Source organism: Colius striatus, chromosome 3, assembly GCF_028858725.1.
Source record: "Colius striatus isolate bColStr4 chromosome 3, bColStr4.1.hap1, whole genome shotgun sequence".
Lineage (NCBI taxonomy): Eukaryota > Metazoa > Chordata > Aves > Coliiformes > Coliidae > Colius > Colius striatus.
Window position 1 is genome coordinate 98483576 of NC_084761.1, and position 12001 is coordinate 98495576.

At 50.3% G+C, this 12001-nt stretch overlaps 1 protein-coding gene across 3 annotated transcripts in view; it reads right to left on the reverse strand.

Moving 5' to 3' along the window:
• Positions 1–1314: 1314 nt before the first annotated feature.
• The window catches only part of ALMS1 (ALMS1 centrosome and basal body associated protein), a 92172-nt gene continuing 81485 nt past the window's right edge, over positions 1315–12001 (reverse strand). For all 3 annotated transcript variants that reach the window (XM_061993358.1, XM_061993357.1, XM_061993354.1), the window contains 2 exons: positions 8570–8669; positions 1315–1752 (listed from right to left, as the gene is read on the reverse strand). In XM_061993358.1, coding sequence (XP_061849342.1) covers positions 1708–1752; positions 8570–8669 — 145 coding nt within the window. In that variant the 3' untranslated portion in view covers positions 1315–1707. The remainder of the gene's footprint in view (positions 1753–8569; positions 8670–12001) is intronic.

Consider the following 12001-nt stretch of genomic DNA (forward strand, 5'->3'; position numbering starts at 1 on the left):
TTCCATCCAATGAAGTCTCCAGTTAAGCCATGGGCAGCCAGTTCCAAGCCATGGGCAGCCAGTTTCTCCAACAACATAAACCATTTCACTGATTAGACTCTCCTGGTTCATACAGGCAGACAGGAAAGCAAGGAAAAGGTCAGTGTGGTCACAGCTCCTCCATTCTTCCACTGCTAATCATGTCCAGTTTAAACAGCCCCTGGAGCCACCTTCTGAAGCTCCGTGCTGGGCTGAGGTGACGACAGACACTGGTGTCTTCAGATGTTGCCCATATGGAGTGGGCCAGTGGAGTCCACAGGGAAGGGTTCTGGGGCCAGTCTTGGTCAACATCTCCATCAACTACCTGGGTGAGGGCACAGAGGGACCCTCAGCAAGTTCCCTGCTGGCACCAAACTGGGAGCACTGGCTGATTCCCCAGAGGCTGAGCTGCCATTCAGCGGGATCTCGACCGGCTGCAGAGTTGGGCACAGAGGAACCTGCTGAGGTTCAACAAGGACAAGGGCAGAGTCCTGCAGCTGGGGAGGAACAACCCCCTGCAGCAGCACAGGCTGGGGGTGACCTTCTGGAAAGCAGCTCCAGGAGAGACCTGGCAGTGCTGGGGGAGAATCAACTGCCCATGAGCAGCAACGTGGGCTCGTGGGCAAGAAGTCAATGGCAGCCTGGGGGCATTGAGGAGAGTGTGGGCAGCAGGGCCAGGGAGGTTGTGCTGCCCCTCTGCTCTGCCCTGCTGAGGCCTCATCTGGAGTCCTGTGTCCAGTTCTGGGCTGCCCAGCTCCAGAGGGACAGGGAAGTGCTGGAGAGAGGCCAGTGCAGGGACACCAAGATGCTAAGGGGACTGGAGCATCTTCCCTATGAGGAAAGGCTGTGGGACCTGGGGCTGTTCAGGCTGGAGAAGAGGAGACTGAGGGGGGATCTCATTAATAGTTACAAATATCTAAAGGATGGGTGTCAGGAGGTTGGGACATCCCTCTTTTCTATAGTAGATAGTAACAGGACAAGGGGTGATGGGATGAAACTGGAACACAAAAAGTTCCACTTAAACATAAGGAAAAACTGTGTCAGTGTTTGAGTGAGGGAGCCCTGGCACAGGCTGCCCAGGGAGGGTGTGGAGGCTCCTTCCTTGGAGCTCTTCAAGACCCACCTGGACACGTTCCCGTGTGACCTGATCTAGGTGACCCTGCTTCTGCAGGGGGTTGGACTGGATGAGCTCTAAAGGTCCCTTCCAACCCCACCATTCTGTGATTCTATGATCTGGAGAGCAAAGACACATTTCATGCTTGCTGCAGTAGTTACTACAAGGTGATGCAATGCCATTTATTTAAGGAGCTCTTGCAGTACAAAACATTACCAGTAAGTTTTCTACATTGGACAGGAAATAAAAATGTCACAAGATGATGGTTAAAAACAACCCCAAATCTGCTGGCCCAGTCAGGTACCTACAAATACATTATGAAACAAGTACTTCCAGGCTTGTGTTTACTTTGGAAGTGCATAAGATCACTTCCAAACCCCAGCCACTTCTTTAAACAACCCTGTCATCCACATCCAGCCACTGAGTCTTCAACTGTATTAGGACAGAAATGGCAGGATTGGATAGCACAGAACAGAAGGAGCTGATGTCACACCACATCAGCTGTGTCACACCACAAGCTCCTGCGTGCTGCAGGCTTACCCAGCACACTGCTCCTTCATTTGAACAGATGGCTGTCAGTTCCAAGGCACCTTCCTCCCTAAGACATGGTTGGTGATTCTCTGAAAGATAAAAACAATGATGAGCATTATGCCTCTCAAAATTAAAGCCACTAAAGCATGAAGATCCTGTTAATAACTTCTCTGAACAGAAATGGCTATCTGCACCTTTCAGGGTAGATAAAGCAGCCTAGTTGTCTCTCACTCCTTGGTATCAACAACCCCAGGCTACCCCTGTGAGAAACAGCAGGATCTATGAGCTGGCTGCTGTGGGAATGGTCAGAAGGAAGTCTGAAGAGTCAGAGAACAGCTTGGTGTTAGCTGCCAGGCTGTTCCCTGATGCATGTCTCCCTCTGCCTTGTGTACACAAACTGCCTGAGTAACGTGTTCCCCGTTGGTGATGCATCCATGGCAGGACACAGGAAGCCTTGAGGAGTTACAGAGAAGAGGAACAAGCTCAGTGGAACACACAGAAAGTGTCTTCTGCAAGGAAAAAGGGGATGTGTCAGGACCACTGATCAGAGTGGGAAGGATCAGCCATGGCTGAAGGGGAGGAGATGAAATCTGTACCATTCTAAGCAGCCTGAAGCAAGGGAAGGGAAAATGCTATTTGCAAACTCTTCCAAACATGGGATCATATAAACAACTAGTGACAGATCCCAAAGAAACAAAACAAACCAAGGGAAGCCCCACAGAACACTGTGTGAAGAGCCCCAGGCTGGTGCAGCTCAGCTGTGGCTCTCTGCCCCACCACACACCTCCACTTCAGCAGGCAAGGGGACAAAGTCATGACAGAAACAAACCCCAAAGCAACCTGAAGATGAACTCAAAGGCTCTCAGGCACAAATCACAGCACCTCAGAGAAGCCTGGGGAATGCTGGCTCCCTTATGGTAGCCTTAGTCAGGGACCTGCAGTGTGAGCCACGCTTATGGTGATGGGTAATCATATAAGCCACCACCACATGGTTCTGCCAGCCCAGGAGGCAGGTCACTGAGTGTGATGTGGCTTCAGAGAAGTGTAGGATAAAGTATGAGCTTGGAGGAACTCAGACACTACTATCAGCAGGGGGAATGATGCAGCCATTACCTGCAGAGACCTTCTGCATCACACAGATGAACACAGCATGCAGCTCAGCTCTTTAGACACACACACAGAGCAAGCAGCATCTGTGCAGGCAGGACATGCACATTCTATACACAGTGTATATACCAACACAGGATATACTTTGCTTACATCACATATAAAAAGCAGCAAAGCTGCTGACCTGAATCTCAGTGGGGGAATCTGCCCCCAATACTTCATGCAGCCCCAGCAGGGCTCCAGATGCCTCCAAGGCTTCTGATCACTCCTTACAGCTCCCAGACCCTTTTGCAATGGAATAAGCAAACCCAGTTAGCAATTAGATGTTATCTCCTCTCTTTGCTCCACTTCCAGGAAACGACTGCAAAACCAAACACAAACCCCCCCTCACATGTTGCTGACAGCAGGGGAAATGGAGCCAAGGGACTGGAAAATAAACAGTAAAAGAAAGAGACTGTCGAGCAGAATCATTGAGCTTCACATCACTGAAGGGTGTGTGTTCTGCTTTGGGGTAGTGACACCTTGTGGCTCCTGTTCTCAATGTCCCAGCCACCAATCCTGAATGCTAGCATCTTTTTTTAAGGGGTGAAACACAGAATCCCAAGGATTGGAAGGGAGCTGGAAGGCTCATCCAGTGCAACCCCCCTAACACAGCAGCACCTAGAGCAGGGCACACAGGGACTCATCCAGCTGGGTTGGAATGTCTCCAGAGAAGGAGCCTCCACAGCCCATCTGGGCAGCCCCTGCCAGTGCTCCCTCACCTCAACAGGGAACAACTTTGTCCTTGTGTTGCTTTGGAACCTCTTCTGTTGCAGCTTGTCCCCATTGCCCCTTGTCCTGTCACTGGCCATCACTGAGCACAGCCTGGCTCCAGCCTCCTCACACCCACCCTTGATGCATTTGTAACATGAATGAGCTCAGCCCTCAGGCTCCTCCAAGCTGCAGAGCCCCAGCTCCCTCAGCCTTTCATCACAAGGCAGATGCTCCACTCCAGCATCTCTGTGCCCTGCACTGAACTCTCTCCAGCAGCTCCCTGTCCTTCTGCAACTGAGGGGGGCAGAAGTACCTAAATCACTGACTTTGCTGTCTATGGGGTTTTCTCCCCTGCTCCCTATTTACAAACAACTTCTGTCTAATGGCAGAGGCCTTGGTAAAAGAACAAATCTGTAGCTGATAAACTCATAAAGCCCATTTTCATTTCACTGGGCTTGTAAGAGCTCTGATTTCTGGTGCCATCACATCAGAAACCTGCCTGGACTATCCAGCTTTCAAAAGTAAAGAGCACACACCATTCCCTTACCTGACTCCTACCAGCCAGTGCTCTGCTTGAAACCCACAGCTCAAGGGACAGTGGGACAGAACATCAGCTCAGACCCACGTGCATCTTGTGATAGAAACAGCTTTGCTACCTCAATAAAGGCAAGTACTTAAATGAAAGGATGCAGAATGCTGAAGCAAACCTCAGACACAGCTTCCAGATACATCTGAGCTCATGCCCAAGGAGCCATCCTCACTCAGGGCTAATAAAAGTGTTGTTTCCTTCTCCCTGCACTGCCCCACATCACCTCCAAATGCCTCCAAACAAGCACTGAGAGCCCTTGCTGCTCCAGGGCCCTCTATGGCTCTTTGCACTTGTATTTTACAAGAGGTATGCTATTTTTGGCCACATATATTCCCTAACTTGGTGATTTCTTTCAAGCCAAACCAATTCAGTTTCATCTCATCCCTCAACCTGGACAAGAAGAAGATGATTTTTGGTTCCCTAGAGCTAACGGCAGGAGGCTCTGCCTCCATGGAGCACTGTCCCACACAGTAGCTGCTGTTGCTCTCACTGGAAATGATTTTGCTTGGGTTTTTGCTCACATTTCTAAGGAGCTGGTGCTCATTCTTCTTCTGAAACTTCAGCCCATCAATCTGCAGCTCTGTCTGGAGTACTCTTCCCTTCTGGTGTGAGGATACCTTGTGTGTATGTTTAATTCCTCACTTCCTTTGCCACATTTTCATCACCCCTAAGCTGTGAGCCCTGTGGAAGGGGCAGGCACACTGCACTGCTAATCCCACCCTCAGAGCCAGCTCTACTGCTGAGCTGCAGGCACAGTTCTGCTTATTCATGTCTACTCCTTCAGTACCAGTGATAGAAATAAGAGGAAAGAGTGTCCAGTGCCTTATTCCATCACAGCATGGATGCCATAAACTTAGGATATAAACACACTTCACTATTACAAGCCTGTGTTCAGCCACAGGTGCTGGGAGAGGAGAGCAAATGCTCAGTGTCTCCTTCACTAAGAATCCCAGAATGGTCTGGGTTGGGAAAGCTCATCTGGTTCCAACCAGGCTGGGTGAGTGTCCCATGCACAGATGCTGCTGGCAACTGAATCCAAACCAAACCAAAGGAGCCCAGAAAGGGCTGAGTGAGGCTACAATGGCCAGGTCACAGGGTCAGAGAATCCCAGAATGGTTTGGGTTGGAAGGGACCTTCAAGCTCATCTGGTTCCAACCCCCAGCCATGGGCAGGGACACCTTCCACCAGCCCAGGCTGCTCCCAGCCCCATCCAACCTGCCCTTGGGCACTTCCAGGGATGGGGCAGCCACAGCCTCTCTGGGCAGCCTGTGCCAGGGCCTCAGCACCCTCATAGGGAACAACTTCTTCCTGACATCTCATCTCAGTCTCCCTCTGTCAGTCTGGAACCATCACCCTTTGTCCTGTCCCTCCAGGCCCTCGTGCAAAGTCCCTCTCCCTCAGCAGCTCCTTCAGGGACTGGAAGCCAACTGGTCTGGCAGTTTAAGACATCCCCACCTGCCCAGCCATTTCACTACTGCTCCTCAGCCAGCTATCAACATTTGCAGGGCAGAAAGTCAGCCAAGAAAACACAAGAGTGAGCCTGAGCCACTCTAGACCAGGATGCCTGGGCACACACTTCCACCAGCACTTTCCCCTCCCAGGCTGCAGCCTGGAGTGCCTGGGGCACATCAACAAGGCTGGTGCTAGCCTGTCAGAATGCAAAAAGGGAAGGACAAAGCTTGCTTGGGGACAGCTCATGCCACTGAGCAATGACCTGGGAGTCAGAGGGTGTGAGTACTACACCTGGCTCCACATGGACCCACACACAAAGCTGAGCAGGGCACTTGAATCTCAGCCTTCTGCCTCCATCTCCTGTCCCAAGCTCTGCCTGGATTTCTGCCAAATGACCTGGAAAGGAGCCATCCCCTGCTAGGTTTGTAGAAGGCACAACTGAGCTCGAGGTCAGTGCAATGAAGAGATCTATCCAGAGCACTGCTCCACTGTTCTACACCAGCAATTCACAAACTTGCCACTATGGGAGATCCTCAGACCACGGTTTGGGGACAGTGCCACAGCTCATTTACACCACACAACCTGAGTTGACACACATGTACAGCCCAGCTCTTGTACCAGCCTCTTTCTTCTCTCAATACTCTGTGTTACCTTTGGAATCACTCCCCAAAACCTGTGGTTTGGGGTTTTTTTTCCTGCACAATCAGCTCTCAGCACCACATTAACCAAATCCTCAAGAGCCCATTCCCTGTATTTTACAGCTACTCACTACAGCTTATTCTGCATCATGAGGGAAGAGAAAAGGGTTACAATATTTACTGCAGTGAATCATCATCCCTCTTTCAATCAAAACCCCACTTGTACACAAAACCTCTGATCCACTCCCTCTCTGGTGCCAGTTGACTAGGCTTCCTTCAAGCATTCATTAGCCCTCAAGACTGCACCAACATCTGAGATTCTCTTAGTGAATAAAGCATCTCCTGATTATACCCTGCAAAAGCACAGCATTAAACACAAGGAATTCTAGTGCTAAATACAATCAGATTAGGAAGGTATTCTGGATAACACATTGTGTTACAAGCCCTGACTATTCAAATCCAACTAACTGCTGTTCCCAACAAACAGCTAACCCTGTTATCCCAGCTCTGGGAGGACAACTCAGCCCAGGAAAAAGCTGCAGTGCTAGAACTGATCTGCAGGGTCAAGACTCAGAGGAGAAAACCCACCAGCCCTTAAGCCATTAAGGCTTCTAACACACCTTGTGTCAGAGCTCTCCAGAAGAGCTGAGAAGGTTAAGTCAGGAGGTTGGGTGCAAACTGCTGTCCTTCATCTTTTAGTCCTTACTAAGTCTTAAGGGAAAGCTTAAGCATATGGATGTCCAGAACAGCTCGAAAAGGGATACACTGGTCAGTTTTGGAGATGCACATCCTCTTCTGTTTCACCAGGACATTTATTACATCCCTATGTATAAATTGATAGTGTCTGTTACACAGAAACACCAGATAATCAGAGGTGGGCACGTGGGAGGGCGAAGGGACACAAGATTCTTCCTTGTGACTTATGCTTAACCCAGGTGAGTCTGTGGCACAGGGTTCTTCAGCCCTTCTGTCATTAATTAGACTTCTGTCAGATTGACACAGAGTCAAAGAATTGAGGCTGGAAAAGCCCTTGAAGCTCATGGAGTCCAGTCATTCCCCATGGCCACCACTGACCCGTGTCCCTCAGCCACAGCTCCACAGCTTTGGGCTCCCTCCAGGGATGGGGACTCCAACACTGCCTTGGGCAGCCTGGGCCAGCCTTTGAGGAAGAAATTGTTCCCATTCTCCAATCTAAGCCTCCCTTGGTACAACCTGAGGCTGTTTCCTCTTGTCCTGTCACATGAAGACCTCCTTAGAGGGCTTCAGGACCCACCTGGACACGTTGCTGTGTGACCTGATCTAGGTGGGACCTTCCTCTGCAGGGGGGTTGGACTGGATGAGCTCTAAAGGTCCCTTCCAGCCCTCACCATCCTGTGATTCTATGCAGCTTGGGAGAAGAGACTGACCCTCACCTTGCCCATAAAGCACACACCTTATACAACTTGGGACAGCCAAGGAGGAAGAGCATTAGGAGCAGCTGTTAGCTGGGACAGAAGCAGCTCCCTGCAGGGACATCACTGCTTCATGGCAGAATGAGGCAGCATTCAGCAGAGTCCTGGAGCAATTCAGCAGAATGAGCCCCACTGTTTCCTTCTCCAGCTTGCCAAAATCCTGGAGTGCTCACCCCACCTTTGCTCTGCAGCTGGTTGTGTGCTGAGGCCTCAGCACAGAAACTATTCTTGTTGTGCTGGATGTTTGTGGTTCTAAGGCAGTCACAGACACCCACCCTTAGGCATCCTGGTTTATTCCACAGCTTGCCAGACAGAGGAGATCCTGGGCTGATCAGTGCCAGTGTGGTAAGACCACACCATCAGCTGAACAAACACTTCAGAGTGAAATCCACAGCCTCCAAAGCTAACACATTACCACCAGCATTGCCAATTCTCAGAGCAAAGCTAAGAATGATGACTCCAGGCTTTGTTAACCATGCTTGGGAAGTGAGCTGTGACTTGTAGAAGCTCAATCCATCAACAGCAGGGCTACACAAGAGGAAAACCAGCAGCCTGGTCATGGAATACCTTCTTTAAACACAATCTATGATCCCTCTGTTCTGCCCCCTAAGACTGCACAAGACCTTTTTTTGTACACTTTAATCAGGACCAGACCTCCTGGCTTTTCTTTTTCCATGCCCCATGGGAAAGGTTCCTGGAAGGATTTCAGGTTAGGGGGATATTTGTTCCACACTTTGCTAAGCCTGACTGCTTTCACCCCAATTAAATGCTCATATGTCCCAACCACCTCGAAACCACAAACCAACAGCACTGAATTAGCATATAGTAAAGATGATGATGGTGCTTTGTGACTTGAAGAGGAACAAAAGAGCATTCCAAAAGCTCTGCAGCAGAAGTGCTTGGCCAGAGCACTCACTGTTTTGTAGAGCTGAGCTTTCAGGCGGTAGGACTTGTATTCCTTTCTCCTCTTCTCTTCCTCTCGTTTCTTCTGCACCTCTGGCAGCTGCTCATAGATCCTGGAGTGCAAACAGAGAGTCAGTGACTGGGAAGGAAGGAATTTATTGATATGAAGAAACCCAAACATCACCCTCTGGTTTCTCTTCATGTTCTGTTAAAGGCTGATGGTCAACTACATCATAGAATGAAATGTTTAGGGGTTGATTAATGTCACACAGGGGAAAGCTGGGATGGAACAGCTGTAACACTGGAAATTCCCCACATCCCATCATGCTTCTCCCTTCCAAGCAGCACCTCCTGAAAGCAATATTTATAACACTACAATGACCATATGATTCCTCAGCTGCCAAAGGCACAGCTTCAATACCTTCAGTCCAGAGCAGCCCCAGTGCTTCAGAGAACCACAGAATCACAGCATGGTGGGGGTTGGAAGGGACCTTTAGAGATCATCCAGTCCAACCCCCTGCAGAAGCAGGGTCACCTAGATCAGGTCACACAGGAACGTGTCCAGGTGGGTCTTGAAGAGCTCCAAGGAAGGAGCCTCCACACCCTCCCTGGGCAGCCTGTGCCAGGGCTCCCTCACTCAAACACTGACACAGTTTTCCCTTGTGTTTAAGTGGAACTTTAAGTGTTCCAGCTTCATCCCATCACCCCTTGTCCTGTTGCTGGATACAAGAGAAAAAAGTGCTGCCCCAACCTCCTGCCACCCACCATTTACATACTTGATGAGATGCCCCCTCAGCCTCCTCTTCTCCAGACTAAACAGAGGAAAGGGAATGTTGAGTAGCACATTTAGCCCCCAAGAACACCAGTTTTACCCCAAGGATAAACTCAGTTAAGCTATTTAAGCATCTTTTCTTTCAACATCCAATGGTGGTGCCCTGTTTAGGTGAATGTTTTCTCTCCTCCAGTGCTGAACTTCTCCCACACCAGAGCCCAAGAGCAAAGGATGCTGTGAACAGAACAGGTTACTGGTGCTCAGTGTGCTGCTCCAGCCTGGTTTACACACTACCAGAAGCTCAGATGGCAGTGGATTGCTCACATTGCCTTCTCCAAAGCTTGCTGTAAGATCATAAAGCTTTACTCATGTCATGACAGTGGTTGCCAAGAAATACACAGCTTCAGAAACATTGGTACAGGAGGTGGAAGTGAATGATGTCCAAAACACGCATCCTGTAATATTAACAGAGGCACAATCGTGGAGGCTGGAAAAGTCCTGTGAGCTCATCAAGCCCAACCATCCCCCAACTGAGCCCTGGCCCTCAGCCACTGCTCCATGGCTTTGGGATCCCTCCAGGGCTGGGGACTGCACCATGGTCCTGGGCAGCCTGGCACAGGGGCTGACACCCCTTGGGGGAAGAAATAGTTCCCATCTCCAGTCTAAATCTCCTCTAGTGCAGCTTGAGGCTGTTTCCTCCTGTTCTGTGCCTTGTAGCTTGGGAGCAGAGACTGACCACCCCCTCCCAGGCTACAACCTCCTGTCAAAGAGCTGCCAAGAAGGAGAAGGTCTCTCCTCAGGCTCCTCTTCTCCAGGCTCAACACCCCCATTCCCTCAGCCCCTCCCCAGCCCCTTGTGCTCCAGCCCCTTCCCCAGCTCTGTGCCCGGCTCTGGCCACGCTGCAGCCCCTCAGTGTCCCTGTGGCAGTGAGTGAGGGGCCCAGCACTGACACAGCCCTGGAGCTGCAGCTCCCCAGGGCCACCAGCACTGAACTGACTGTAATTCCTTCTCAACATCCTGATTTGATAAGCAGTAAACAGGAACAAACCCCAATGCTGTTGCAGATGTAGCACTGCATTATATTCTGAGAGCCTCTTGTTCTTCACTGTAATTTCACTGTGTACTTACTGTTGGCACTTCAATTACTTTTTAAACACATCTGTGCCTTCAACTCATTATCTGAAAGTACTTCAACACACTTTGAACACTGCAAACCAATCCAGCACCCAGAGGGGCATCTTTGTGAGTTGTCTTGGTAACAATTCCAGCAGGCAAGTAAGTAATAGCTCAGGCCAGCAAGGGAAGTGATGGGGCAAATGTGTGTCACTTTGCACCCATTTGCTGTTTAGTCAGCCCAAGGAAGGTGTCACTTGCATGTTTCAAAGCTAAATGGAAAACAAAGGAATAGGAAGCTGCAGGGTAATGTAGAACTGAGTGGCAGAATCAAGAAAGCAAAGCCCTGGAGTGACAGGACAAGGGGTGATGGCTCCAAACTGACAGAGGGGAGATTGAGATGAGGTGTCAGGCAGGAGTTGTTCCCTGTGAGGGTGCTGAGGCCCTGGCACAGGCTGCCCAGAGAGGCTGTGGCTGCCCCAGCCCTGGCAGTGTCCAAGGGCAGGTTGGATGGGGCTGGGAGCAGCCTGGGCTGGTGGAAGGTGTCCCTGCCCATGGCAAGGGGTTGGAACCAGATGAGTTTGAATGTCCCTTCCAATCCAAACCATTCTAGGATTCTATGAAAGATGAAATACAAATCTCAATAGTACTGAACCTTATCTCCTGTCTAATTCACCAGCATCAGCTAGGGACAGCCATCCACATTTGCAGCCTCTGCAGTTCCCCACACAAACATGTCCAGCAGTTCAGCAGACCTGGCAGTGGAATCCATGAGCAAGCAAATACACATCCAACACCAGAAAAAAGAAGGGAGAACAAGCAGTTGCACTCCTTCCAGTGACCTACCTTCATGTGGATCCCTATTTTCCTACTCTGCAGCTTCTACCCCAGAATCACAGAATCTGAAGGGCTGGAAGGGAGCTGCAAAGCTCATCCAGTGCAACCCCCCTGCCAGAGCAGCACCACCTAGAGCAGGGCACACAGGGACTCATCCAGCTGGGTTGGAATGTCTCCAGAGAAGGAGCCTCCACAGCCCATCTGGGCAGCCCCTGACAGTGCTCCCTCACCTCAACAGGGAACAACTTTGGCCTTGTGTTGCTTTGGAACCTGTTTTCTAACACAATCAATACCCCACATCACCACTACAGAAAAGAGGAAACAAATCACTTTTCCATGTTTATTTTACTCCTCTTTTGCTTTGCTGGAAGGCAGCAGAGGCTGCTGTTACTGGATCATAGAATCACAGAATGGTGGGGTTGGAAGGGACCTTTAATGATCATCCAGTCCAACCCCCTGCAGAAGCAGGTTCACCTAGATCAAGTCACACAGGAACACATCCAGGCAGGTCTTGAAGCCCTCCAAGGAAGGAGCCTCCACAAGCCCTGATGAGAGGAAGGATACCTCCAAGATTTGGGGGTTTGCTTTACAACCATCTCACCACTCTCTAAAGGTTTCCACCATTCTAAGGCTTCCCTCAAACAACCAAGCCTCAGCCCTGACAGACCATCCCACCACAGAGATGTTTAGGGCAAGAAGTGGGCAACAGAGGATTGTAGGTGA